The sequence below is a fragment of the Cryptosporidium parvum genome, chromosome 8 (genome assembly GCF_000165345.1).
Source record: "Cryptosporidium parvum Iowa II chromosome 8, whole genome shotgun sequence".
NCBI lineage: Eukaryota > Apicomplexa > Conoidasida > Eucoccidiorida > Cryptosporidiidae > Cryptosporidium > Cryptosporidium parvum.
Window position 1 is genome coordinate 948,434 of NC_006987.1, and position 25,889 is coordinate 974,322.

Below are 25,889 nucleotides of genomic sequence, written 5' to 3' on the forward strand. Positions count from 1 at the left end.
GTAACTTCCACTCAGAGAGGAAGTAAGCAAAGTAGCTCTATGTCTGTACTTAAACGTCTCCAAACGCTAACCGATCAATTCAGCTGTCAGAAATTAGAGCGACTTCGCTAACAAGCTCTTTTGTGCCTGTCAAGTGCTTTCTATTAAATCCAGAAGCCTCTAATTCAAGGATACATATACGTACAAATGGCGCCTGTATTATGGCGCTTCTGGCAAATAACTCATAGAAAAATACAAAATATACAATGCAGCTTAATATTGCATTAAAAGCGCAATCACTTAAATCTATATAGCTATTATTATAAAGATGAATATACCAAATATAAAAATCTAGGGCAAGTATACATTAAGCTAATGAGCCATAGCTTTGTATTAATTTGATTTTTTTGGATTTACAGGAGATGATTGTGAAATGTGTATTACTTTTTGATCGCTAATAGGGCTGGAAAAACAGCCGTGTTTAACATTACGCTTATTATTTGCATTATTATCAAATTCTCCAAAATCTTGTTCCTCATCATCGCTTATAGCATTATTCAGAAAGTCAAAGTCGTTCCTTTCTCCTAATAAATTATACTCCCTCTTATTTCTGTAACTAGAAGTGAATTTAGAAACCAAATAACCAATCAAATTCTTCAGGAGCGTATAGATAGGAGAATGTAAAATTGCTATTGAGCACGCAATTACAATGATTAGGAATAGCAACATTTTTCTTGTAGATCTTTTTGAATCAAGGATTTTTTGTAGTGACTCTTTTTCAGAAATTTCAAACTCGGAGTTGCCAACGTTAGTTGGATCAATTTGGTGATATGTCACTTTTCTATCTAACTTATTAGTATCTGATTCGTGAGCAGAGCTGTGAAAATACTCTCGATTAGAAGACACACTGAATGGATTGTCGAGTAGTTTTACTGTTTGAAGAGAATCTTTTTCAATAAAGTTTTGACCTCTAATATTTGATGATTGGGATTGTCTATTATTTTGCTTAAAAACATTCCAATCTCCATCCCAAACTACATTACCCCATCCTACCGAGTTCGCCTTATAACCCGATACTTCAATCAAGAATTTGTTTTTGGTCTCTAAATATACGGGTATCCATGGCGCAACCTTATAAAATGAAGCAGAATTCTTGGGAGACATGCTATTAGTATCAATTACAAGAAATCCACGTTTAGAGAATTGCTCCTGACTTTCTGAAAAGATTTTCGAAAATTCATGATAACTATATGATAGTGAAACTGTATACCCAGCATCAAAAATATGTAAATTATAAGGATATACACGTTCTTCTGGACCACTTTCCGACTTTCCAATGATGTAAATCGATTTGGAAATTCTTTTGGGAGCTTTCCTATCCATTAGAGGTGTAGACAATCGAATTGTCAGATGAAGGTTTTGCCCTGCTATGATTGGTACTGAAGGATCTGGCGTGATAGAAACAATGAGTGGGTAGTTCTTTGAAATATTATGACTAATTGGAATTAGTGAAATTCCTAACATAATTGGTACGCTTTTAAGGTTAAAAGGAGGGAGGCTTCTAATAGAGCATTCCAAAAGATGCTTTTGAGCCGTGAGAATAACCGTAATTCTTTCCATTGCGTATAAAGGTGTAGAAATGTTTCCATTAAAATGCAGTAGACTGGACTTAATTAATTCAACTTCTGAAGATGTTTCTTTATCATTTTCATCATTCTGAGAGTAATCTGGTTCGGAATAAAGTGTTAATTTAGATGATACAAGAAGAGGATTGTAATATAAGTCTGCAATTAGCAAGGCCTGACCAGGAGAGATCTTTTTTAAGTCGAATAGAAGGTCAGTTTCAAACTCATTCGAATTTAAAGAAAGTACAACATTTGATGGGGGAAGATGTATATATTGAGGTAGAGTGTTTGTTGAAAGAGCACTACTCAATTTGCTTTGCACTGAGCTAAACCATGCATCTGCATATGTGCTAAATGGAGGAGGATTTAGAAACTTAATATCTTTATTTTGTGGAGAAACTGTATGCATAATAATGTCAAATGCCATACATGGAATCCTGTTATTTATTGAATCAAGTTTGTGAGTGAAGGTCATCCAAAAAGGAATGTTTAAGGCTCCTGCATGCTCGCTTCCAATAATATCAATATCGATCTTAAAAACCTTCTCAACGGAATTCAGGAGTGAATCCACATTAGTGTATATAGGATTTATTGGTGTAGAGTTTATTTTAGTGAACAAAACTTCGAGCATATTCGGAGACTCAGAAATATCAAAGTTTACAGGACTCAATGAGAGTCTTAAGAATGTAGGAAATAATTTTTTGTTAAGTTCAAGGAACACTTTCTTCCTACCATTGTGAATATCTGTAAGTGTGATTCTTGATCTAAAAATAAACATTGGCTTATTTGTATCCAATGGGCCACCAAATACTGTGCTTCCACCCTGTATACTCGTTAAATCGAGTGGCAATGGCACTCCATTAGGTATGTGACACTTAGAATTGATATTTGACTGAGATAAGGCTTTATTTTTGCTTTTATCTAAGTCTAATGAATTATCAATTACCATAGAAGATTCTATAGCTGTCTCTGAGCCATCAATTGGTGATACTTCAACGAAAATTGAAAATAATAATATTTCATGCTCTTCATAGCTTGAAAATGAATTTAGCGACTCTATTCGAAGTATATATTGGCCTTTCGTGAGTTCCACTTCCAAATAGCTCTGAGTTCCTCTTTGTTCTGCTACCCAAAATCCTTCAGGGACAATTATTCCAATCCTATAAAATGAATAAAGAAAATCAGAGTGAGTCTGTAGGTAAACTATTGAAGATGATGCCACATTTAATTTCAAATCATGAATACTACTTGAAAAGGTTGAAAGTTTACTTCTAGTCATAATTTGTCCTTGGCAGATATTAATTATTCCAGAGTTAAAGTAAGGACTATTCTCTTCATTTAGACTGATCTTAAAATCCTCCAGATAATAATGGCATTTCTGTTTTGGTCCAAACATTTCCTTTTCAGTCATTTTTGATATTCCTTTTTCTACAGATTCTGTAATACCTCTAATCCTTCCGGTACCAACCACTCCAACACTTTCATATCTTTCTAGTTCAATGTTAAAACCTTTCGAGAGAGATAGATTTTTTCTGAAGAAATTTTCATAATCTACAGGATTGAACTTAATCAACCCAAAAGTAATTAAATAAGGCATATTATTTGGAGCAGGTGAAAATTGAATCTCATATTCACCGGATGAAAGTAGTGCTAAAGTATCTCCATACTTTCCAGACATAAAAATTGGATGGCTCTTTATTTCTTTATTATCTTCTTTAGTTTTAAATATTGTCACATAAAATTCATATCCTGAAATAAGTGTTGGTTCGGAAAGGATTCTAAGCAAGTGAGTTTCGTTTTCAGGAACTTTCAGTTTAGTCATTTTTGTTTCTTTTAAGTTAAACATTATAGTACTCACAAACCCTCTGTGAGACTCTGATAAGAATCTAATTCGATTAAGTGAATCTGGTAATTCTTGGAAAGGAAGTATATCAGGAATACTAATAAGCTCCTGCCTCAAAGAAAATAGTCTATTCTTCAAAGTAGGCTTGATAGACCCACTTATTTTAAGTAATGCAGATCTTCCCATTGTTAATCTTGTGAACTGATTTTTAGATTGAATTAATAGCTTATACTTTCCTTCCTTAATGCTTGGGAAAGAATACTCAATTTTGTTTCCAGTATGTATAATATTATTATATTTAACAAAATTATGTCTTGATTTCTTTTCAGGGTTTGTTTCGCTTCCCTCAAAAAGTCGAACTGTAATAGGTATCCATGCAGGATAAACTTCAAGAATCAGATTTAAACTAATTTCCTCCAAATCTGAACTTAAAGGCATTGAAATTTGCATGAAAGGAGAGAACCAAAAGACCATTTCTCGTATCTCAAATAAATCTCTTCTATGAACCAAATTCCTATCATGTTTATTCAAATCTTGATTCGGAATAGAAATCATGTTCTTTGAAAGGTCAAAAATTAGTGAGCTTTCTGGAAGCATCTTTCTTAAATAGTCTTGGGAGATTGAAAATAGTTCAGTATGACTCCATTCTGATGCTTGTTTTGATTGAGAACCTTTTTTTTCCGTAACATACTTGTAAAGCTCAGGTAGTACCAATGGAGGGAATATAGGAAGATCCTCAATTGAAATAATTGACAAATGTAGGCGAAATGTGGGGCATCCACCTTCTTCAAGTTTCTCATCTACTCCTTCTTCAAGAATGTCAAACTCAAATATAAGATCATGAGTACCTTTATTAAATTCAGCAAAAAATGAGGTTGGATCATTTGGGCCAATTTTTGTTAGATTTTTTTTTTTAGCTGAAATTATTACTAGTCCAGGATAATTTGTAATGGAAGCTTTTAAAACACTTGAATGAGAGAGATTAAGAGTAATAGAATATGACGCAGATGTTCCCTTAAGAAAGTGTTCAGATTCATGAATGTTAGTGCCTTCTAATTCGTATTCCTCAAGAGGAACTAAGTACGTTCCATCTAGTATGAATTCTTCTCCTTTTAAGTAATGAGTTAGGTCTATCTCTTGTGGAAGCGTCATTTGAAATACTTGGCACTTAATGAACTGGTTTTCTTCAGAATTAATTTCTTCGTAAATATCATTGGAAGATTTGTAGTTATTACTACTAGATCCTGTCTCTAATCCACTAAAATTTAACAGTTGAACTAGAGAAATTTTACTATCAAATTTGATGCATTCCAATTCATAAATGTCAAAGTTATCTGGGATAGCTGAAAAAATTTGTAATTTATAAGTTCCAGCGACTAATGGCCCAACTGATGAAAAGAAGTTGTGAATATTATGTGGAGTTAGTGTCATCCATATTTTCTCATTGAATAAGACATTAATGAATACCAGTGAAAGAGGATGCTCAGGAATTTGTATTTGAATTGACAAATAAGTTGGAGACATATCCTTTACACGAAATTCTTGTGTATGTATTTTTGAGATACCTAAAACTGTGGAACTAATTGACAAAGTAGAGATATCAGGAGTAATATAGTTCCTTTTTAATTTATTATTTGGGTTCGGGGATATCTGCAACTTAAAGTCGTGCGCATTAATTGGATGTGAGCAACCACTGGTATTAGATGAAACAGGGAATATTTCAAGAAGAAAATGAAATGGAGTGCAAAGAGAAACAGAATTCTGGGTTTCACTGATCTTGTAGCTGTGAATGTGCAGATAGTAATCTCCTGGCTCGTTAATTTTGCAATATATAAGATTCATTTCCTTTGAGGTTACCCCAATATGGTTCAGGTTTTTTGAAGTGCAGAGAGTAGGTTTAGTGGTATAGCCAGTGGAATCGTTTGAATCAAAGATATCGTCGGAGAAAAATTCAAGATCTTCATCTTCTTCTGAGATCTCAGGTGACCTTGATAGGACTATGGCTATATCAGAGTGATCATGATAGGATAATAAATAAAGTATGCTAGGCCTAGAAATTTTGATATTAATAGCATGGTTGGTATGAAATGTTAAGGACGCGAATGGTCCCTGTAAATTAATTTTTGGGCCAAACAATAGGTAGCTTGACGAAATAGCATTGGGCTTTCTCAAATCTTGAAACTTTTCAGCATATAGCCCATCTTGTACAATTGTTGTTGGTAATTTTGGTAGATTACAGACATTTTGGCTGGAAAGAATCTCGTCAGAAAGCTTTTCTGAATGTGTTTGGAAAGAAACTGCTATCTTAAGATCAAATCTTGCAAAGCGAGGAATGTGTTCCATCCAAGGCGCAATAACTACAATTCGAAATGACTTCTGAGATATGTTTTCCTTAAACAGCTGGCCATTGTAAATTGGAGTTCCAAAAAATACCCTGCTACGAAGACTTTCGCTAACTTGATGACTCTCTAATTCGCGATGAGCCTGCTCAACTCTTAAAGGTTCAATAACTAATTGTAATGGCATTCTAGAAAATTTAAAACCAAGCTCAATGTACAAATTAAGCAGCTTTTCTTCTTTTGACCTTGAGGATGGAATAACAAAAAGTTTTGACCATAAAATAGTAGCTTTGTAAAGCTTACTTGAATAGTTTATTCCTAATGGGGTTGTTCTTACCACAAAAGAATCATCAATTTGATTTATGAATTCGTATTTCTCATCTGAGCTCAAATTAATAAGAGGCTTTTTAAAAGGATCATTGAGAGATAATGAGCTAATTGAATTTATAATATCAGGAGTAGTTAGACCAAATTCAAAATTGATTGGTGAGCAATACGAATTATCAATTTTCTCTAAATCATCTTCATTTTTGACAAAATTAGAACCGATCACTATTAAATATTGAGATGGAATTAACTTGGTCCTTAAAAAAAGCCTCGTATTATTTCCTGCTACTCCCCATGTTAAGTTTGCCTCAGCAACTAATTTCTCATTATTTGCTTGAGTAATTTGCAAATAGGAAAAGTCTAAATCACTGTCAAAAGACCTCTCTAAAGATACAGAAATCACACTTTCATATCTAATATTTAAAATAATCTTATTTTCTGGTTCATGACGAATTCCTCTAGTTTCAGAATAATACAATTCATGATTTCCATATCCAAGGCCATCAATAAATTCCGGAATTAATTGATATTTACAATTGAGAGTAGATCTTGAGACTGTTGCTTTAGACGGCTCGGTAGCAAGCAGAATACATAGAATAGTGTAAATCTGTAATATTTTAAGAATTCTCATTCACACATAATATTATTGCGTAATTGAGAATAATCTTAATGCTAGCTAGTTTCGATTTAAGGTGACTTTTCATATAATAAAAATATTACAAATATTATGGCTCCCGCCTTATGCCATTTAATTGTTTCACTGAAAAATTTTTAACCGGTATAGGAAATGTAGGCGGCAAAAGTCTAGTAGACTGTATTTTATAGTAAATAATAGCTTAAGTTACAAAAATACTATAAATTACGTATTTTGGGTTATTGAACTATAAAAATAATTAGGTTATGTACTACTGATAATTATGGTAGATTGTAAATGGGGGGAGGGGAAAAGGAGGGTTAAATAAAATTAAATTTGTGACGTTTACAAGAGCAGTAAATTTTACAAGAACTGGGAAAATAAATTAGCTCTAAATTCTGAGAAGAAATAATCCAACTATTTAGAGAGTATTCAAGAGTGTCTATATAGTAAAAATGTTTTTCTCTTCGATGCCATTTGATATGGGTGGAGGATTTGATGGAAGAATGGGTGGAAGGATGTCTCGCGAGGTTGATAACAAGAAATTATATGAGATCCTAGAAGTCAGCCAAGAGGCAACTTTAAGCGAGATTAAAAAGGCTTATCGTCGCCTTGCAATTAAACATCATCCTGATAAGGGTGGAGACCAGGAAAAATTTAAGGAGGTTAGCAGAGCATACGAAGTACTTAGCGATCCAGAAAAGAGAAAGATATACGATGAATACGGTGAGGAAGGATTAGAGGGAGGAGGAGGAGGAGCAGATCCAGTTGACTTATTTGATGTAATTTTCGGAGGTGGAAGACGCGCAGGCAGTAGAGGAGGTGGAAAGAGACGTGGCGAAGATTTGGTAACTCACCTCAAGGTCACTTTGGAACAGATTTACAACGGAGCAGTAAGAAAGATGGCAATAAATAAAGATACTATCTGTGCAGATTGTGAAGGTGTTGGTGGGCCGAAAGATGCCATCCAGTATTGTGAGCTTTGCCAAGGTCAAGGTGTCAGAGTGCAAATTAGACAAATTGGACCAATGGTTCAACAAACTCAGTCTCCTTGTAATCCTTGTAAAGGAACTGGTAAGACCATTCCAGTTACCAAGCAATGCAAGAAATGCAGCGGTAGCGGATCTGTGAAAGAACGAAAAGTTTTAGAGGTCAACATCGACAAGGGTATTCCAAATCATCATAAGGTTACTTTTCATGGAGAAGCAGACGAAAAGCAGGGCGAAATCCCAGGAGATGTAGTTTTTGTTCTAGATGAACAAGAACATTCTGTATTCAAAAGGAAAGGCGGTGATTTATTTATTGAAAAGGATATCACTCTTGTCGAGGCTTTGACCGGTTTCAAATTTATCATTACTCATTTGGATGGTAGGAAACTCCTTGTTAAGTCAAATCCTGGAGATATTACTAAGCCAAGTGACATAAAGTGCGTAAACAATGAGGGAATGCCAACTTACAAGAATCCATTTGTTAAGGGCCATTTGTTTGTTATTATTAACATTATTTTCCCAGATAAGCTTGACAGCAAAACTCAAGATCTTGTCAAGACATTGCTTCCTGCTCCAAAAGCATTAAATGTTGATGAAGATGACCCATCAATTGAAATTCATTATACAAGTAATACCAAGCCATCTGAGGTCAAAGACCGCATCCAAAAAGAGGCGTATCAAGAAGATGATGAGGATGGGCATCACGGAGGTGCTGAAAGAGTATCTTGCCGTCAACAATAAACTGATACACTCAAGTAAGATATGCTAGTTCTTTACTTGAATCTTGGTCATTGGTACTTGTTATTTGAGCATTGATATATACTTCTAGTTGGAAAGATTGAATATTGTTGATCTTTACTTTTACTAAGAGATCTTCTGATTTTTTCCTTTATTTTTTAGAAACTATTTTTCTTCAAAGCTATTATCTTGTTTCTTTTACCTTTCTTTTTCTCGGCGTCCTCATATTTTATTTGTTTAGGAGTCTTTAGAATGAGTGCATGCAGCATAAATAAACGGTACTGGCGCCCATAGAAAAGTATATATAGCAATGGCGCCAATATATTTATAGATAATTTTTAATGAATGAAGATCAGTTCTAAATATAAACAAGAATAATCAAAGGTAAGAGTTGTGGGAAATAAATTGCAAAACAATTGACAGGGCACATATACAACAGCACATTTATAACTCGTATTTTGTGGCAAATTTGTGGTCTTCGTGTTTAAAGAGTAATTTATGGAAAGGTATGCGCCGATAAAAGAGTGGGAGAAAGAATCGTTTAGTGCCTCTGGTTCTAACAAAAACAATGTAGCAAAACAGACAAGAATTAAGGAAAATAAAAGATACAGCAGGGTGGAAAGTGACTATGACTTTGAGTCAGGATTAAACAACTGGACGCAGGACGACAACTTTACGAGACCAGCAAATACAGACAGTAGCATAAATATTCTAGAAAATGCGGTTTCACAGTTGAAGTCAGTGGGCTACGGAATCCAGTCAGAAATAAATTTACATTTGGATATGTTGAATGAGATGAACTTGAACATGGATTCTACAAATAGAAGAATCCGAATTTCTCAAAAGATCCTTAATAGATTATTAGAAATGGCAAGTACAATGACATTAACCATTATTGCATTCTTACTGTTCATATTATTAATCTTGCAGTGGGTTTTATAGCGATACTTTAAAATATTTTCTGTGTGAAATATAAATGACAATGCTATATTAATGCAAAGGAGGCAATACAGGCTCTCTGAATGAATTTACATCAGAAGCAGTTCCATGATACTTTTTTTCAAGTTGGTTCGGGTTTATCCACTTCAGAAGCTCGGATTTATAATCTGAGGTACATAATGTTATTTTATCTCTAGTAGACTGGGGTAAAACCAAACTAATTGCTTGCCATAATCCCCAAAATATGATTGGAGCGTTGATAAACGACATCTGGGCGAGATAACCTCTGTAGTTCCTTTGGAGATTTGTTGCAATATCCTTGAGAAGTGAAATAGGCGCATTGTAAAAAGTTACATCTTGGAGATCCATGATAACTCTCCACTGCTCAACTCTGTTCCATGCTAGCATATTTGTTATTACAAACTCGAACCAATAATAAACTACATGAATTATATTGTCAGGTTCTTCCCCATCTAAAAAAGCTTTAGCTCTAAAAACTATGATTGGTCTTAACAATTTGTCTCTTCCATGAATATAACAGTACCCATTCCTTAGTAGCTTCTCTAATTTATTCCTATCTTCAATCATTCTAAAGTTTTGTCTCCACCTAACGTGACGCTTAATATCATCCCATGCTTTTACGAAATCGTACTCATTACCTTGTAAGTACCTTAATAAAAGATGATTATCACAAAAAGCGGTATTTTTTAATGAAACATGCCTAGACTTGAGATATGTATGCATTTCTCTAATCTTTCCTTCCTCAAATTCATCCAAAGGAAGATCTCCGAAAATATATCTCATCCCATTCTCTCCAAATCCATGTCTAATGGCATCTATTGGAGGATTAAAGTTTACCACTTCTAATGGTCTATATTTCGTCACTGTTAAATCTTTCTCTCTTCCATTTCTATATTTTGCCAAACGGTCTTCTTTAATAGTATGCCCATGGTGAGTCGGGCTATTAGAATGTGGGGTTTGATGCTTTGGAGATGGAGAGTTCGTCATTATATATAATTTCCCTACTCTAATTACCTTTGTCTTGCTGGTTCCTGACACTTAATATCGTCTCTTTTCCACACCTTCTTTTATCTTTAATTAATTTAAATTATCACTGATTTAATTTCCATCCAGTTTGAATTTTATTTAAAGTTCAAATATAATTTATATTTTGTCTAAAAATAATTAGGCCAAAATTTGTGAGCATTTGGCGGTAAAAACATGCGACTCAAGCTGGTATGGAACTTTGGAACATGTTTTTTTTTTTTTTTTTTTTAAAAAAAAAAACTGAATTTTAAGAGTAGATTAAATATATAAATTAAATATAAACTACTGTAAAATATAATATGAAGCTACCTTTTATAATTATTTAAGGAATTAGGCAATAATCTATGCTAGTAATAATGACTTCATTATGCAGTCGACAAATTCTTCATTATCTGCGCCTGGAAGGTAGGAGTTCGAATATAGAGATGGAGATGAAGCCATGAAATTTTCCAATTTAGGAATAGGAACATATCTTATCTTTCTTCCCTTTGAAGCTCTTCTATCTACGTTGTTAACTGTCTTTTTCCCCTTGCTGAGTAGTGACGAGGAAACAGAGTTTAAATTAGGATCAGTGATTGACTTTGAAGAAATAATTTCCTTGAGTAATGAAACAAATGAGTCTGAATCATCGTAAATATCCTTGCTCAGTTCATACATTAACATTGGATCTACTTTATCTCTCAAGAAATCGATTCCTATAAAGTTTAGAGAATTAGCATTAGGGCGTGACTTATTTAGCGCATGTTCTTTATTCAATAATGTTTGCTCTAACTGAACCCTTAGAGACTGGTTGAGTACTTTGAAGTTTTTTTGAACCTAAAATTTTAAAAAGTTAGTCGAAGTTTACAGGCAAGTAAAAAAGTATTACTTTATTCATTTGGATATAGTAGTGGTGTAACACCATCAAGAAACAGGAAATTCTATCGGCTGACATTACCTCTACTTGAGTAATTCGTGAAAACCACGAACAATTGTTGAGAGATTCAACAAAAAGCGTTCAGTATATCCAAAATTGCAAGGCCAAATAATTTGACAGTTATATATTAAATCTCTTTATTTCAAAACATGTTATAATTAAACTTCTTTAATTATTCATGACTTTGAACCAAATAGATAATATAAACTAATATTAATTTGGCAATTGAAAAACAAATTTGGAATATCAAACTTGAAAACAAACTTCAATACAAAAATATTGAATCTTTTGATTCGTATTGAAATTCAGTAACACAAAAAAATCAATTTTTTAACTTACCTCAATTTGAGTATTTTTCTTCCATTCATCACAAACATCTATACACCACTCAAAAGTGTTATCTAGTACTGGATTATATTTATCCCAAAACTTCAGCTCAGCTTTAATTCTTTTATTAGAAGATTTGGAATTGAGTCGTGAATAAATTCCAAACTTTGCTGAATCGTTCAAAATAGTTGAAGAAAGTCTTTTATTCTTACGATTAAGATGCATTTGTAATTCTTGATTCATTAATGTTAGATCAAGTATTTCTCTTCTAATTTCATCCAACTTAGTTTTAGAGTCTTCGTTTAATGACGAAATTAATCCAGTTGGAGGAAGCTGATTGCATAACTTTAAAGCATTTTGAATGAAGATACGTATTGCAAGTATATCGGACCATATTTTACGCTGATTTTTCACATTTTCACCTCTTTCTTTATCATATATCATTTTATCCATGATTTTAGTATTATCCACAATAGAAAAATTAGCTTCCAACTCTTTATATTTATCGACCTTTCTAGAAATAGAATCAGATAGTTGAATATTATTCTTAAAATCGGAGTATTCTTCATTAATATTGTCAAATCCAGTAATATCATTAATGCTATAATCATATGCAGCCTCCTCAAATTTAGAGTTTTCATCTCTAGTAGAAATTTCTCTGTCTCTCATTTCTTTAAAATCAGATAGAGATATCTTCTCTCCAGCATATTTTTTAGGCAAATTAAAATTTGCTCTGAATCTCAATCTACCGTCATTTTTACTGAATTCACTTATATCTGGGGTTTCTTCTTGGTCTATTTCTGAGCCGCTTTGGTTCTTTCTATCATAAAATTCATCATCATAAAAATCCATTTTGTTTTAGAACCTGAATCACTAAAAGATATTTTAAGACTGCTTATTACCTGTGTATAAACTTTCAGTAGATGTCCAAATTTTATTATTACTACCTTACAAGTTATTTTATACTATACGTCTGAATTTACTTTTCGACAGTAATTATTGACTTTTTTTTAAGCGGACAATTTGAAAAATTTTAGATAAAAATTTGTTACCCTGTAGGCGCCAACTATCTGTTAATTCAATTTAAAGAAAAACATGAAAAAGCAATTGTGAAAATTAAGGCTACATGGTTATTATGCAGCAGAAACAACATATCATAAATTTCTTTTTAACGGCTATAAAAACATTTACTTTTTTAAATCAAACTTGCATTTTCATATTAAAAAAAAGTTATTGGCGCTAAATGTGGGAAAGTAATATTTAAATATTTGGTGTGAGGTTAAAATATAATGAACAGGTGTTTATGTTGTTTTATCTAAGCAGAGTGAATCAAACTTATAATATATCCTGAAATGGAGGTAGATTTCCATACTCTATACTCAAAAGCAGCTAGTAGTTGGTCTCTTTTACAATTGGATCCAAATTGCGAGGAAAGCCTTAGAAATGGGAAACAGTTATGGTTAAAGGGCCTGAAAAACAATAGAGAGAACTGTAATGTTCCAACAGTTATTTGTACAGAAAACGAGACCTTTTATCTTAGACGTGAGAAAAGTAGTAATGTAACGTATTTAGCTATCGAATCTGAAAATGGAGAATTAATTGAGATGCAAAACGATGAGAACTCTCCTAACAATGAAAGCTACAATGCAAATAAACTTTCAGTAGTTGGAAATTTGAACAGCATTGTAGTTATGATTAAAATTCCTGCTATTATGAATCTTTTCGAGGATTACATAGCTAGTCATAGAAATTTAACTAATAATTCACACTCCGAAATGACTTTTAAAAAGCTATTTAGCATATCTCAGATAAGTTTGATGGAGCTATATAATTTCTTATTTGATTACAGCAGCATGATGTACTGTGATATAGAAGGAAACTGGTATTCAATTAACAACGAAATTTTGTTATTTTTGTTGAGCTCGCTTTTACAAAAAGGGATGTCAATGAATAAATCTTTCAGGTATATGACTGTTAAAGATGTAAAATACTTGCTAAGAGAATCTTTTTCAGAGTTAGAATCTCTAGGGGAATCTTTGGAAAATAGCATTAATTACAACGTTTTAAAGCATGCATTGAGTTTTGACTTAACGTTAATCCAATTGATCAAACATATCATCGTTCCTGCAGATAACAATTTAGGAAATTTGGTTTTCGATGAATTTGTCGAGGAAAACATTAAAAATCTTCTATCTTCTCCTCGGATACAGGATCATGTGTCTCTAAGAAACATTGATAGCATGAGAGTTGACTTTTCATATAAGAGAATACAGGGAATTCTTGCTACATCTATTTTAAAAAAACATCAAGTTCTGAAAGCAAGAGATTATATTGAGGAATTTCAAAACATTCTTTCAAACTATATTCCTTTAGAACTAAGTGAACTAGAATTCGAATATAATGACACAAACGCAATATCAGATTTAGATGGCGAAAAAAATATCAAGGTAGAAACTGACTTTTACTATGGGTTCCCTTTAATCGAAAACCATCCAGATAACACGGGGATCAGGTTCGATATAATTGCGGGTCAGGCATATTACAATCATGAGGATGATGCAATTATTTATTTGCCCAGTTCGTCCCTTCCAATTGACCCACGTAATAGGCTCTCAATTTTGTTTCGCAAAAAGAAGCATTGGCATATTTCGGAGCTTAATGCTTACATTTCTCCAGTTCTACAGCCGAGCATTAAACTTGAAGCGTTCTGCCTTAAAAATTGCTATGTTTGTGAACAAAATATTTTTAATAAAAATTATAGACTTTTTTACAATAAAAATCTTCCTCTCATGCATTAGACATGACGTGAAGGCATGGGCGCTTCCACGATACCAGTTGACATGTGTTAAAAAGGGTTTAGGGAATATATATAATAGAGTATTACAGCTTTCATTAATTTATAAAGAAATTTGTCATCTGAGTTTATCAAATTAGAATATAGAGAAAGTTGGATTCGAAACTTTTTATGTTCCGATCATTTTTGATGCTTGGATAAAAAGATATAAATATTGATAACTCAAAGCCAGACTTTTTTCTTCATTTTCCAACAAGTTATTCCTCACAGAATAGTTTTCATTATTGCTTTTTTATTAATATATTTAGCACAATATTACTTATTTCTACGGCTTTTGAAAGTAAAAGGAAATATCATAAATATGAAATTGATATTATTATTAATACTGTTTTTGGTACAAATTTCTTATATTAAGGTTGGATATGGTTTGAATGTTGAAAACTCAATACATATTCAAGAAAGTTCTATCAACTTAAAAACCTCTACCAAAGATTCATTAAAGTCTAAGGAGTCCCCGGTAACAAACTTAAATATACCTTTGGATGGAAATTCAACAGATACTAACATATTGAATGCATTGGCATCGGTTCTGCCACTTAAATCAACTTCTAACTCACCTGATGATGCAAAAGATAAGGAGGCATCGGATCTATCTTATTTTGAACCCAAAGTACTTTATACGACAATCCCTGTGATCGTCATATGTATGGTTGGTATTGCAGTGTTAGCAGAACTATTTGGAGATGGTTTCGAATCAGGAAAGTAAGTTTTAATTATTTTACACTTAATTTTTCAAATTTTAATTTTTTCTGTTTTAGGAGAAGACTATCAATGATACCAGAGTCTGTTAAAAGAAGAGGGAGAGCATCAATATAGAATGTAGATAAAAAGTTCTACCTGTACTTTTTATTTTTCCTAAATAGTAATATAATAAATTTCTAGAATAAGATATTTTTTAATCTATTGCGTGATGAATTCTCTTAGACATTTTTTCAAATTTATATAATTTTCTTTGCCTTCTAAGATATCTCCGTATGGTGAGCATTGGAAGTAACTTAGGCATGCTTGGATATTTCGTGTATGATAACTTTTAAGCTTCTCTATTAGGTTGAATATTTTATTTTGAACTTTTATGTCAGATTCAATGCAATCTTTCCATTCACAAAGAAAGTCTAATACAATATCGACGGAAATCCCAGAGCTTGAACCTCCAATAATGCTCGAATAAATCATTTCATTATATGTTTCAGTAAAACTTGAAAGATGAGTATAAATTTCATCAATCCCACTTTGTATTTGACTAATTTCTTGCATTTTTTCTATTGCAAGATTTTTTGAATGATTTAATTGGTCCTGAATAGCCTCTGCACTTCCAGAAATATAGCTTTGATTCAAGCTAAACATATTTAAACATAGGCATGACTTTTGATTTAAATATGCAGATTCTATTTTTAGTGCAGAGTATTTTTGTACTGACTTTTGGAGTTCCAACCTATATTTCGACCATACTTCGATAAGTCTCAAGAGATCAATTAAAGGGTTGTACAAAAGCCTCCTAATCTCACGACTAATTAGGCCCATTGAAGTTTATTAATCCCGAGAATAATGCTTCATCTTTTATTTTATTTGAAAAGGTAAGCTGCAAAAAGCAGGAATTTTGAAAAAATAATTGGCGCCGAAACTGGGGATAAATTAGTAATTATGTATGGACCATATTTAATTATAAATACTAATATTTTATATTATTGCAAGTAAGAGAACAGTTAAAGGGATTCGAAGGTACAATTGGATTAAAGAAAGCGATTTTTCTTTGGATCCTAAGATGCATCAAACAGGAGCAAGGGGAGTAGGTAGTTCTGGAATTACATCTGTTCAATGCTTGAGTAGGATTCTGCGAGAATATAGAGAAATACAGAAAGAGCCTAGCTCTTACTGGTGTGCGTTTCCAATAAATATGGATGAGCCGTATGAGTGGCATTTTACTATTAAGGGACCGGCAGGAACCGAGTTTGAAGGAGGAATGTATCATGGGAGAATCATATTGCCTCACTCGTATCCATTTTCGCCTCCATCTTTAATGATGCTAACGGGAAATGGTCGCTTTGAAGTTGGGAAAAAAGTATGTCTTAGTGCTAGCAATTACCACCCTGAACTTTGGCAACCTGCTTGGGGGATCAGAACAATGTTAGATGCTTTGCACGCCTTCTTTCCAACGCCAGGAGAAGGAGCAATACATTCTTTAGATTGGAGTCCTGAGATTAGGAAGAAGTTGGCTAAAGATAGCGTTAATTGGCATTGTAACACTTGTCAGGAAACGAATTTGGAAGCTCTTTCTCGTCTATCTCCCGAAGATCAAGATACTGCTTCTAAAGAATCTTTAACTCATAGTGAAAATCCATTAATCCAACACATTAATAACTGTATAAATGAATCAAAAGCTGTTGAAAAGGATAAAAAAAAGAATAAAGAAACTGAAAAAATCTCAGATAAAGATGATGAATACGACAACACTGAGAATAGCCAGAAATCAGATATATATGAATCAAGTAGTTTGGATATTACAAATAAAGATGAATCCTCCAGCTTAAGTAATGAGGGCCAGCCAAGTTCAAGGTCCTTTTCACCAACTCAACACTTAGGGACTGTTGTAATCCCTCCAAATAGACTTCCTCCGAAGATTTCCCAGCAGAGCATTGCTTGGAGCTTTTTACTTGTAAAAAAGCCTTCAAATATTCTCGAAGGAGTGGCAACTTTAATCGATTTATTCATTGGTATTTTACTTATCACAATATTTATACTTTTTGTCAGATTATTTTCTACGTTTATCTTATAGAATAAACTACATATTATATGTACGGATAGGTTCCTATTTATTCTAATTTGTTTTATTGCTCTTTTTAAACAAAGGTATTTTATTTTCACCTTATAGATTTACATACTTTTAGTATATTTTGGATTATTGAAATACTTGGGAATTTATTGAATAGAGATCGTCAAAATTAAAGCATGAATCAAATATCTTTGTAAAGTTAAACTGCCCTACTTTTATTAATACAGTTAAAGCTATAGTAACTGTTGGCGCCAAAATGTGAGGCAAAATCTTGAAAAATAATTGAGATAATATAAATATATAGTTGAACATGTTAGAGGAAGACTATGATAAGGTTGTGCAGCTTTTTTTGGAGTGGTTTGGAATGACATATCTGGAGAATGAGGAGTTTAAAAGGTCTAACAAGGATTTAGAGATACTACAGCAAATGGTTATTCCAGCAATAAATAAGATATTCAAGAAAGTAATAGCAACTTATAGCGAACTTATAGAATTATGTACGAGTTCAGAAAAAAGTAAGAAAATTTCTCAAAAGAGAGAAGAAATGGAAAGGATCTATAGACAAAATTTCAGACTTTTAGTATTTACGACAAGGCTTTTTTTACTTTTTATTCAAGAAATGTGCGGTGGAATTGTTGAAGAAAATGAATATGGAAGAGAGCAATCGATTAAGAGCTTCCCAATAAAGGTTATTCATGAACTTTTGGGTTCTCCTGGAACAAAAGAATGTATTATATTTTTATTTGACTTGGCTTTGTTGCAAAATAATAAGCTGCTATCCGATCAATTGTTTGACTACTTGGTGGAATTCCCAAATAGTATTCAAAAAGATTGTTACTTGGTAAGAAAAAGACTGATTGAATCTACGAATCGTTCATTTAATCACCAATTATTATCAATAACTAATAATTTTGAATGTTCTAGTTACTTTACAGGATTATCAGATAAGGAGGAATCTATTGTAGTCGTGCTTTTCAAAATTAGGAACTTGATGAGAAACCTCTGGAAGATTGATAAAAGTTACTTAGACTTAATGGTTTGGTGGCAAAAAAACTATATGGAATTTTTTAGCTCTATCAGAAACATTCAACTCTCCGAACTTTATGATCAATTGGAAAATACCAGAATTGAAGACCTCCCGATTTCAACATTTTTTGAATCTAATGAGCATTGGGAGCTATCAACTCTTTGTGGAGTGACAGGTTATGTTCTGTATATAACTTATCAGTCTATTATTGATGGGAATGAGCAGGTTGAGGAAACAGTAACTTCATTTCACTTTGAGAATCAAGGCTACTCTGTTTCTGAGCTAGTCAAAGAAGCAATCAAATTCTCAATTATATCTATTCTGCTTGATCCTGCAAACTACAAACCTGCTTGGATTCTTAGCCTGCTACATCTATCTCCAACTGAGCACTTCTCTCTTACATATTCTTTAAAGTTTACCAGATTAACAATCAATTTGAATCCCTCTTTCAATGATTCCTGGGTGTTATACTCACTGCTCTGGACTAGCAGTATACAACATGATGCCTGCAATTTAATAACTTCAATTGATAATTCTGAATTATCTAGCTCTGAAGGAGTAGAAAATGAAGATTTCTTTTATGATACCTTAAGAAAACTATCTCCTATTTCAATTACCAGTAAAATTATTTCACTTGCATCAAATAACAGTCATCTTAAGATTCCACTCAAATTTATATATATTGGTTACAACATTTCCCAGATACTAAGTGACAGAGAAAGCAATGATGACTTATGTTATGGAGTAATTTCTGATATATTGGAGTTAAATAGGTGGCTAACTCAACAACAAAAGGATTTAAGGGAAAAAGAAGTTGAGTTTGAAAGAACACCTAGTATATCTAGTGTTAGTATTTCTCCAACAAATAAGAGCAAGAAAAATAAAGAAGTCAAAGCTTTTTATTCAGATCAGCTAGGAAGGCCTATTCCAGAATTGGAATCAAATTCTTCACCTTTAATCACTCATCCACTTTTATTTAGGCTTCAGTTACTGATTTGGAGTTTGAAACTAAAACAATTCCTTAACCATGATGGGTTATATATATGTAGTGAGCATATAATTAATCAGCTCAACGACGCCTTCCTACTCGAAAAAAAAACATTTGAGAAAGATATAGATATACTAGACGAACTACATATAGATACACATGTTAGGTCTTATATAAAAATGCTAATGAACAAGTTTTCTCTCATACTAAATAATTACAAATTACAAGAAGTTAACCCCTTAGAGACTTCAATCCATTACAATGGAATATTACAAAGTGATCATTTAAAGAATCAATTATTTTCTCAAGTAAAATCCAAGCCCTTGTTCGAAATTGATATTATTGACTGGAGAATGTTATTTTCCCCTATTCACAGCTTATATTGAAAAAAAGCTGTGGCTTCTAGCTGAAGCTATTATGGCGTTTTTATTAATATTAGAATTTATAAAATTAAATTTAGTAAACTTAAAACCATTTTTAAAAAAATCAACTTAAATATTGAGACAAAGCTTGAAATCAAAATTTATTCAAAAAAGCTCATTCATCAATTGAAAAAAGTTCTGATCCCAAAATATTGGATGGATTGCCATGAGAATCAAAGATACACTCATTAACACTAGTGAAGTTGTTGCTCCAACCTTTATGCAGGCCAGATCTCAACATATGGAGAATACCTGTAAGATTATTTCCGTCAAATGCATTTTTGGGAAATTGTTTATATTCTTCAATAGTTGGAGAGATATAATATCTCAAGTTAATTTTTGGATACTTACATAAAACATTCTTTAATAGCTTCAATCCTCTAACTTGAGAGTGAAGAATGGAAAAACTTCTTGACAACAACTTTGTAAAAGTAATTTCTTGGCTTTCAGTGTTAGACTCTTCGTCACTAACTTTTGGTCCTGTATCTGGGAAAGTTTCAATTGCATCAATAACTACATCTTCTTGTCTTTTTGCAAGACCTAATTTGAAACAAGCTTGAATTGAATGTTCGATATTCATATTCATAACAACCCCACCATCCATATAGTGGGATCCATTTATTAAAACAGGTGAAAATGCACCGGGTACAGATGTAGAGGCAAGCGTAGCATTAATTAAATCAGGTAGTTTTGTAGAGCTAGAATTCCATGAAATATACTCACCATCTTCATATCTCACAGCTGATACCAACACTTCTCTTCTTTTAATTTTCAATGTACGATTATTAGCCATTTCTCGTTTCATTTTTACATAAGTTTTGTTTTTATAAGGTTCAATTTGGTGACCAAAAGTGTCATTTAAATAGAAAAATAAGGGAGTATGATCGCAAATCGAATTTCTAAGTTTCTTTTTTGAACCAAAAAGGCCTCCTATATAGTGAGTAGCAAATTTAAGGATATTTTTCCAAATAGGAAGCGTACAATCAGAAAGATAGTCCTGTCTAATATTAGACCAAAGATTCCACAAATTTTTCACATAAGAAAATTCTTCACCAGGCTCATGGAATAATCCAGCAAGAGCTAAGATTCCTCCAATTGATACACCCCCTATTACATCCCATCTAATAGTATTGTTGTATTTGGTGATATGCTGGCCCAATAAACCTCTTAAAACTCCTGTTTGCCAGGCTCCTCTGTTTGCTCCTCCAGAAAGCAAAAGAACATAACATTTATCTTCCTTGGATTTATAGTAAAACTCTGGAATGTTTTTTATTTGACAAATCATTTCAGAAGGAGTATTTAGATAACTGCTTAAATTTGAATCAATAATATTTGGAGAGTAACCTTCTTTATCACTCTGAGAAGTTAATAACTTAAAGATCATGCTGTTGTTATTTTTAACGGCAATTTCCTCGAAGAGGTATTGAGCCTTTTCAATTTCTTGAGTAAAGTTACTAAAGAGTTCGCGTCTTTCATCTTCTTTTCGATTCCTAAATGTGAACGCTTCAGCTGCAACAAACTGATAAATAAAAAAAATATAAAGTATTAGATATACAGCTTTCATGTCTTGAATGGCTTGATAGAATCCAATCCTATCAAACTTGCTACTACAGTCCGTCAAATTCTTGGTTCGAAAAAAAATAACCTTCCAAGCTAAGGCGCGAATCTAATAATGTATAATTATAGGTACCTGAACAAAAATTAAGAAATACGGGGATTAAAGAGCTTCTTTATGAAATCAAATTATGGGTAAATATGCATGGAACTTGTATAGATGGAAGACACTATCCATCTTAATTATCTTGTTCGTAATATCTGTGGATCATGATCCGGCACGTAAATCAAACCTCTACGCCAGATCCATCCCATTGAAGAAATCGGAGCTCCTTTCAACAGAACAGTGTCGCCATGTTTATAACAGTATTGAATCTTTGACTATAAACTTTTTACTTCGTAAGGACAATGATATTTGTAAGAGTAGGGAAAACTCTGAGAAATCATGGCAGAGAAAGTTACTCAAGGCGGCTCAGCCTCCATACTTAGAATTTCATAATGAGATTTATCCAACAAAAATGAACCTAGAAATGGAATACCTTGCTAAGAATAACAGATCTGCTATGCTTTCAAGCATGGGAACAGGAGATGACCACTCTAAATGTTTTATTTTAGGCTTTTCTGGCTATGGGAATAGAGGAATGTGGTCAGCAGCTGTAGCTAAGGGCCTTGCATTTCAGTTCTTTGACAATAACGTTCCTCTAAGATGGGATATAGTATCTGGAATTTCATCTGGTGGATTTAATGCTTTAGTTTCGTCTCACTTTGTTCCAGGTGGTAATAGAACTGATACTTCATTCCAAAATGATTTAAGTTTGCTTAGCACAACAAACTCTGCACAGAAACTATTCAATAATACATTCCTTTTCAATGATACGAGCAGCAGAGAAGATGGTCTTATTTGCCCAAATAATGATAAGGACATTAAACTTGAGTTTTGGTTTAATCTCGGGGGAAATAAGAAAAAACAAAAATGCTATTCCAACCCAAATGATATTAATATTAGTGAAATTTATTATTCTGGAAATTCTAAAAGAATAGAAAATGAATTAAGCTTTACCAATTATCTATATGAAATCTATATGAGAGCCAATCCAAAAGTTATTAATGATAATTGTTCAGTTCCTACTTCTCAAGATTCAACAAGATGGTGGTCAACCATTCTTCATACCTTTACTAATTTTGGGAAGAAACCCATTACTAGTTTTTGTACGATGAAAGGTTGGAAAAAGTTCTATAGTGATTCTATGCTTAAGTTTATGAACAAGAAAAGGGAGGCTCTAGTGAGTGCTTCGAGGTTTTTTGATGGAACTCTTATTCACTGGAGCCTTCAATACATTTTTTCCCAAATATACAACAGAAATATCGGTAAAGAAAAAAATAGTCACTCTACTGAAGCAGATATTGAATGGGTAGAGATTACTAAAGATGACGCTTCTGTACTTGCAGATATTGCTACGGCTAGCAATGCAGTATCTGGGGTTTATATGCCAATCAAAGTTAATAACGACTACTATGTATGGGGTGGAATGAGGGGAGAAGCAAACATTGAAGCTGCTATAGAAAGGTGTAAAGAAATTAAGCCTGGAATTAATGAAGAGGATATAGTTATTGACTTTATTACTGGATCATATTATAGAGAAGAGATTTTCTTATCAGGATCATACGTTGAGCTACTTGGAAAAGAACATTACTTTGGTAAAATGTTTAGAAGAATTAAAAACTTTTTCCACAGAACAAATGAATATTCTAGGCCAGACCCTCCTCAATTGTTTGAACTATTTAACAGAGCTTGGGAATTTGTCACCGCTTCATCTAGAGGAATGTTTCCAATTCAAGCACTAAAAAGAAAATATCCTAATGTTAAGTTAAGATTTATTATTAGACCAAAAACCCTTAGGTTTTTTCCAAAAAGCTCTTATTTTTTCCCTGAAAACAAAGACAAGCTTCTGATCATGACCGATGGATACTATATGGGATATAATGCAATCATTGTTGATTCTGATTCAATAGAAATAAAAAATTCAGTATAATTTTGATATTGTTGCAATGATAAAAACGTTCAAAAAGGTAAAAACTCAGTATATAAATATAAAACACTACTTAAAAACTTTATACATAATGCAGTAGAATACAATTTTTGTTTAAATTTTTTTTCTTTAATTTTTCATTAAGAGACACGTTACCAATGATAATAGCATACCGGCATGCCGGTATTGCATTGAAAAAAAAACCAAAAAATAAAAAAAAATTGCACCCATAAAATACAAGTAAAATCCGCTGCGATTTTAATATTTTTTAATTAAAAAATTGCGAATATTATTGAATAATCTTTTCAAAAATCTGGAAAAGAAAGGTAGATGAGAATATAGTAGTTAAAAATTGCGTTTTCACCATAAAATTTATTAAATAATTGAGGATAATTTCAATAGGATGGCAGTCTCTACAGATGGAGAAATCTCATTGATTTCTTCTTTTGCATTGGTATGCTCAGCATCAATTGGAACTGGAGTGCTGATTCTCAGTTACGGAGTTATGCAGGCAGGACTTGCGCTTGGAAGTATTTTTATGGTCCTTGCTTCATTATGTGGATCCTTAACTGAGTCTATAATAATTGTTTCAGCATTGAAGCTTAACGCAAAAAGTTTGACAAGTCTGATAGCAAGAGCAGTTGCATACTCTGTAATAAGAAAGAAGAGACAAATCATGAAGAGAAGATGTGCATATACAAAAGCTGAAAAAGGAGAAGGCACTTTTACTAATGAATCCAATAGTGAACATAGTACTGGAAATAAGGACCTTAGTAAGAAAGTTGTAGGAAGCCGCAAGAAGTTAGGTAAAACTGTTGTAGAAGAGGATCAAGCCACCCTTTTAAATTTTACAAGCGAGAAAAGTAATCAAGGACATGCTAATTGGAACGACGTAACAGACATGGAAAGTACAGTCAGTGACTTAGACTGCGTAAGAAATGTTTTAATAAATAATTCATTACTCTTTGATGATTTCAGGCAGGAACTGAAGAAAAAACTGATTTTTCATTCCAGGTTATTAAATACACTAGTAATTATTTTGATTGGCTATTGTATACCAACATACTTTATCCTGTTCACAGATTATGTAGAGGAGCTTTTCATTCAGTTGATAAATATCCTCTCTGTCAAATTTGCAGATTCAAGTTCCGCTTCAGGGATAATTTCTTTCGTCTACTCAATTAACAATAAAGTAGCTCTTAATTTCCTCTGCTTTATTCTGGTATTTTATACATCGTATCAACCAGACATTTCCAAAATAGCAAAATTGGGCTTCCTTTCCTTATTTTCATTTATAATTTTTCTGCTTTCAGTTCTTTACAGATACTTCATTTCCCCCTTTGATGGAGTTATGGGAACTCCTGCTGAGAATTATGAAATTGGACCTCATATGGGGATTCTTCAGGCCTTTAAAGTATTCAACTATGCTATTTATTGCTTTTACTCGCATTTAATTTGCATTCAGGCTATTTCATCTGTGAAAAATATAACTTACAAAAAGGGGATCTTCATTGCAATTGGAACATCAGCATTGATGTTATTTATTTGCTTATCTCTCTCAACAGTTCTAAATTTTAGTTTTGGCACTGCACTCCTTCCAAATCCAACTTTGAATTACTCTCCACTTGACTCAGTTATTGCTCTTGCTAGATTTGTATCTGCATTAACAATGCTCGTAGTCATTCCAATGCATGTAATCCCATTTATTGATTCAATTTTGAACGTATACTTCCTTGATAGATTTGCTGAAGAGATGGTTGAAGAAGTTGAAGAAGCAATGATTTTGTGCGATCGAAATTCAGAAACAAATAAAAGTAGATACAGTCAGCATAGTGTCAGCTCTTACTTTACACTCTTTGACGATAGCCCCAAATCACATGCCTCTAAATACGGGAAAAAGCAGGTAAATAAAAATATGCAAAATCATTCTTCAATCAAATCATTCTTTAATAACAAGTTCATCAACTCTAATTACTTTAGAGTCATTGCAACATTTATATTTTTACTCTTCTGTATATTGTTTGCTCTTTTAGCAAAAAATGCTGCTCAGTATGTTGAGCTTTTTGCAGGATTTATCGATACTTTCATCATCATTTTATACCCACTATATATTTATACGAATATCTGGATGCACAGAATGCCACTAGTTACAAATATTCTAATTATTGGCTATCTTATATTCTACGAAATATGCGCACTAACTGCTGGCGTTTATACTGTGTATGAACATGTTTTCCATATTCATTGATGCATTACAATATACACGTATCAAACTAATATTTGTGGTTTTAAAAAATGTTCATAAATCAATGGATATCTCTGAATTCCTAAGAAGATAAATTATAGTTATAGATAAATTTAAATCTTTAAATGATCTATTTCCTTCTTTTTCTTTTTTTTTCGGGTACCTCTCTATTTTTCACCCCTCTATATTTATGCATTATTTATTTTTTGAGAAATATAATTACAGGAGTTGGCGCCTAAATGTTAATTATTTGGAGGTATTTATGAATTAATATTTATATATAAATATAGAAAATA

The 25,889-nt window shown here is 32.6% G+C and overlaps 14 protein-coding genes across 14 annotated transcripts; 8 read left to right on the plus strand and 6 right to left on the minus strand.

The window, feature by feature from the left end:
* Window positions 1-372: 372 nt before the first annotated feature.
* On the minus strand, window positions 373-6,744 carry cgd8_3760 (predicted membrane associated protein, signal peptide, transmembrane domain near C; the record flags this gene model as incomplete). The annotated part of the gene is made up of 1 exon (XM_627268.1): window positions 373-6,744. The coding sequence occupies one exon, from the start codon at window positions 6,742-6,744 to the stop codon at window positions 373-375; it is 6,372 nt and encodes a 2,123-aa protein (XP_627268.1).
* Window positions 6,745-7,172: 428 nt separating this feature from the next.
* Window positions 7,173-8,477, plus strand: cgd8_3770 (DNAJ like chaperone; the record flags this gene model as incomplete). Its single annotated transcript, XM_627269.1, has 1 exon — window positions 7,173-8,477. A coding segment is annotated over one exon (1,305 nt), but the record flags the coding sequence as incomplete, so codon positions are not given.
* A 495-nt stretch (window positions 8,478-8,972) lies between these two features.
* Window positions 8,973-9,416, plus strand: cgd8_3780 (hypothetical protein; the record flags this gene model as incomplete). Its single annotated transcript, XM_627270.1, has 1 exon — window positions 8,973-9,416. The coding sequence occupies one exon, from the start codon at window positions 8,973-8,975 to the stop codon at window positions 9,414-9,416; it is 444 nt and encodes a 147-aa protein (XP_627270.1).
* Window positions 9,417-9,464: 48 nt separating this feature from the next.
* Window positions 9,465-10,421, minus strand: cgd8_3790 (Sec14'Sec14'; the record flags this gene model as incomplete). Its single annotated transcript, XM_627271.1, has 1 exon — window positions 9,465-10,421. The coding sequence occupies one exon, from the start codon at window positions 10,419-10,421 to the stop codon at window positions 9,465-9,467; it is 957 nt and encodes a 318-aa protein (XP_627271.1).
* A 381-nt stretch (window positions 10,422-10,802) lies between these two features.
* cgd8_3800 (hypothetical protein) lies at window positions 10,803-11,276 on the minus strand (the record flags this gene model as incomplete). Its single annotated transcript, XM_627272.1, has 1 exon — window positions 10,803-11,276. A coding segment is annotated over one exon (474 nt), but the record flags the coding sequence as incomplete, so codon positions are not given.
* Window positions 11,277-11,706: 430 nt separating this feature from the next.
* Window positions 11,707-12,555, minus strand: cgd8_3810 (hypothetical protein; the record flags this gene model as incomplete). The annotated part of the gene is made up of 1 exon (XM_627273.1): window positions 11,707-12,555. The coding sequence occupies one exon, from the start codon at window positions 12,553-12,555 to the stop codon at window positions 11,707-11,709; it is 849 nt and encodes a 282-aa protein (XP_627273.1).
* A 500-nt stretch (window positions 12,556-13,055) lies between these two features.
* On the plus strand, window positions 13,056-14,501 carry cgd8_3820 (uncharacterized conserved protein; the record flags this gene model as incomplete). Its single annotated transcript, XM_627274.1, has 1 exon — window positions 13,056-14,501. One exon carries the CDS (start codon window positions 13,056-13,058, stop codon window positions 14,499-14,501), a length of 1,446 nt encoding a protein of 481 aa, XP_627274.1.
* A 357-nt stretch (window positions 14,502-14,858) lies between these two features.
* On the plus strand, window positions 14,859-15,263 carry cgd8_3830 (hypothetical protein; the record flags this gene model as incomplete). Its single annotated transcript, XM_627275.1, has 1 exon — window positions 14,859-15,263. The coding sequence occupies one exon, from the start codon at window positions 14,859-14,861 to the stop codon at window positions 15,261-15,263; it is 405 nt and encodes a 134-aa protein (XP_627275.1).
* Window positions 15,264-15,457: 194 nt separating this feature from the next.
* Window positions 15,458-16,078, minus strand: cgd8_3840 (hypothetical protein; the record flags this gene model as incomplete). The annotated part of the gene is made up of 1 exon (XM_627276.1): window positions 15,458-16,078. One exon carries the CDS (start codon window positions 16,076-16,078, stop codon window positions 15,458-15,460), a length of 621 nt encoding a protein of 206 aa, XP_627276.1.
* Window positions 16,079-16,223: 145 nt separating this feature from the next.
* cgd8_3850 (Ubc6p like ubiquiting conjugating enzyme E2, possible transmembrane domain at C) lies at window positions 16,224-17,330 on the plus strand (the record flags this gene model as incomplete). The annotated part of the gene is made up of 1 exon (XM_627277.1): window positions 16,224-17,330. A coding segment is annotated over one exon (1,107 nt), but the record flags the coding sequence as incomplete, so codon positions are not given.
* A 307-nt stretch (window positions 17,331-17,637) lies between these two features.
* Window positions 17,638-19,728, plus strand: cgd8_3860 (hypothetical protein; the record flags this gene model as incomplete). The annotated part of the gene is made up of 1 exon (XM_627278.1): window positions 17,638-19,728. One exon carries the CDS (start codon window positions 17,638-17,640, stop codon window positions 19,726-19,728), a length of 2,091 nt encoding a protein of 696 aa, XP_627278.1.
* A 151-nt stretch (window positions 19,729-19,879) lies between these two features.
* On the minus strand, window positions 19,880-21,328 carry cgd8_3870 (secreted alpha beta hydrolase family protein, signal peptide, duplicated adjacent gene; the record flags this gene model as incomplete). The annotated part of the gene is made up of 1 exon (XM_627279.1): window positions 19,880-21,328. One exon carries the CDS (start codon window positions 21,326-21,328, stop codon window positions 19,880-19,882), a length of 1,449 nt encoding a protein of 482 aa, XP_627279.1.
* A 181-nt stretch (window positions 21,329-21,509) lies between these two features.
* Window positions 21,510-23,351, plus strand: cgd8_3880 (secreted alpha beta hydrolase family protein, signal peptide, duplicated adjacent gene; the record flags this gene model as incomplete). The annotated part of the gene is made up of 1 exon (XM_627280.1): window positions 21,510-23,351. The coding sequence occupies one exon, from the start codon at window positions 21,510-21,512 to the stop codon at window positions 23,349-23,351; it is 1,842 nt and encodes a 613-aa protein (XP_627280.1).
* Window positions 23,352-23,751: 400 nt separating this feature from the next.
* cgd8_3890 (membrane protein with signal peptide plus 12x transmembrane domains) lies at window positions 23,752-25,596 on the plus strand (the record flags this gene model as incomplete). Its single annotated transcript, XM_627281.1, has 1 exon — window positions 23,752-25,596. The coding sequence occupies one exon, from the start codon at window positions 23,752-23,754 to the stop codon at window positions 25,594-25,596; it is 1,845 nt and encodes a 614-aa protein (XP_627281.1).
* Between the last annotated feature and the right edge of the window lie 293 nt (window positions 25,597-25,889).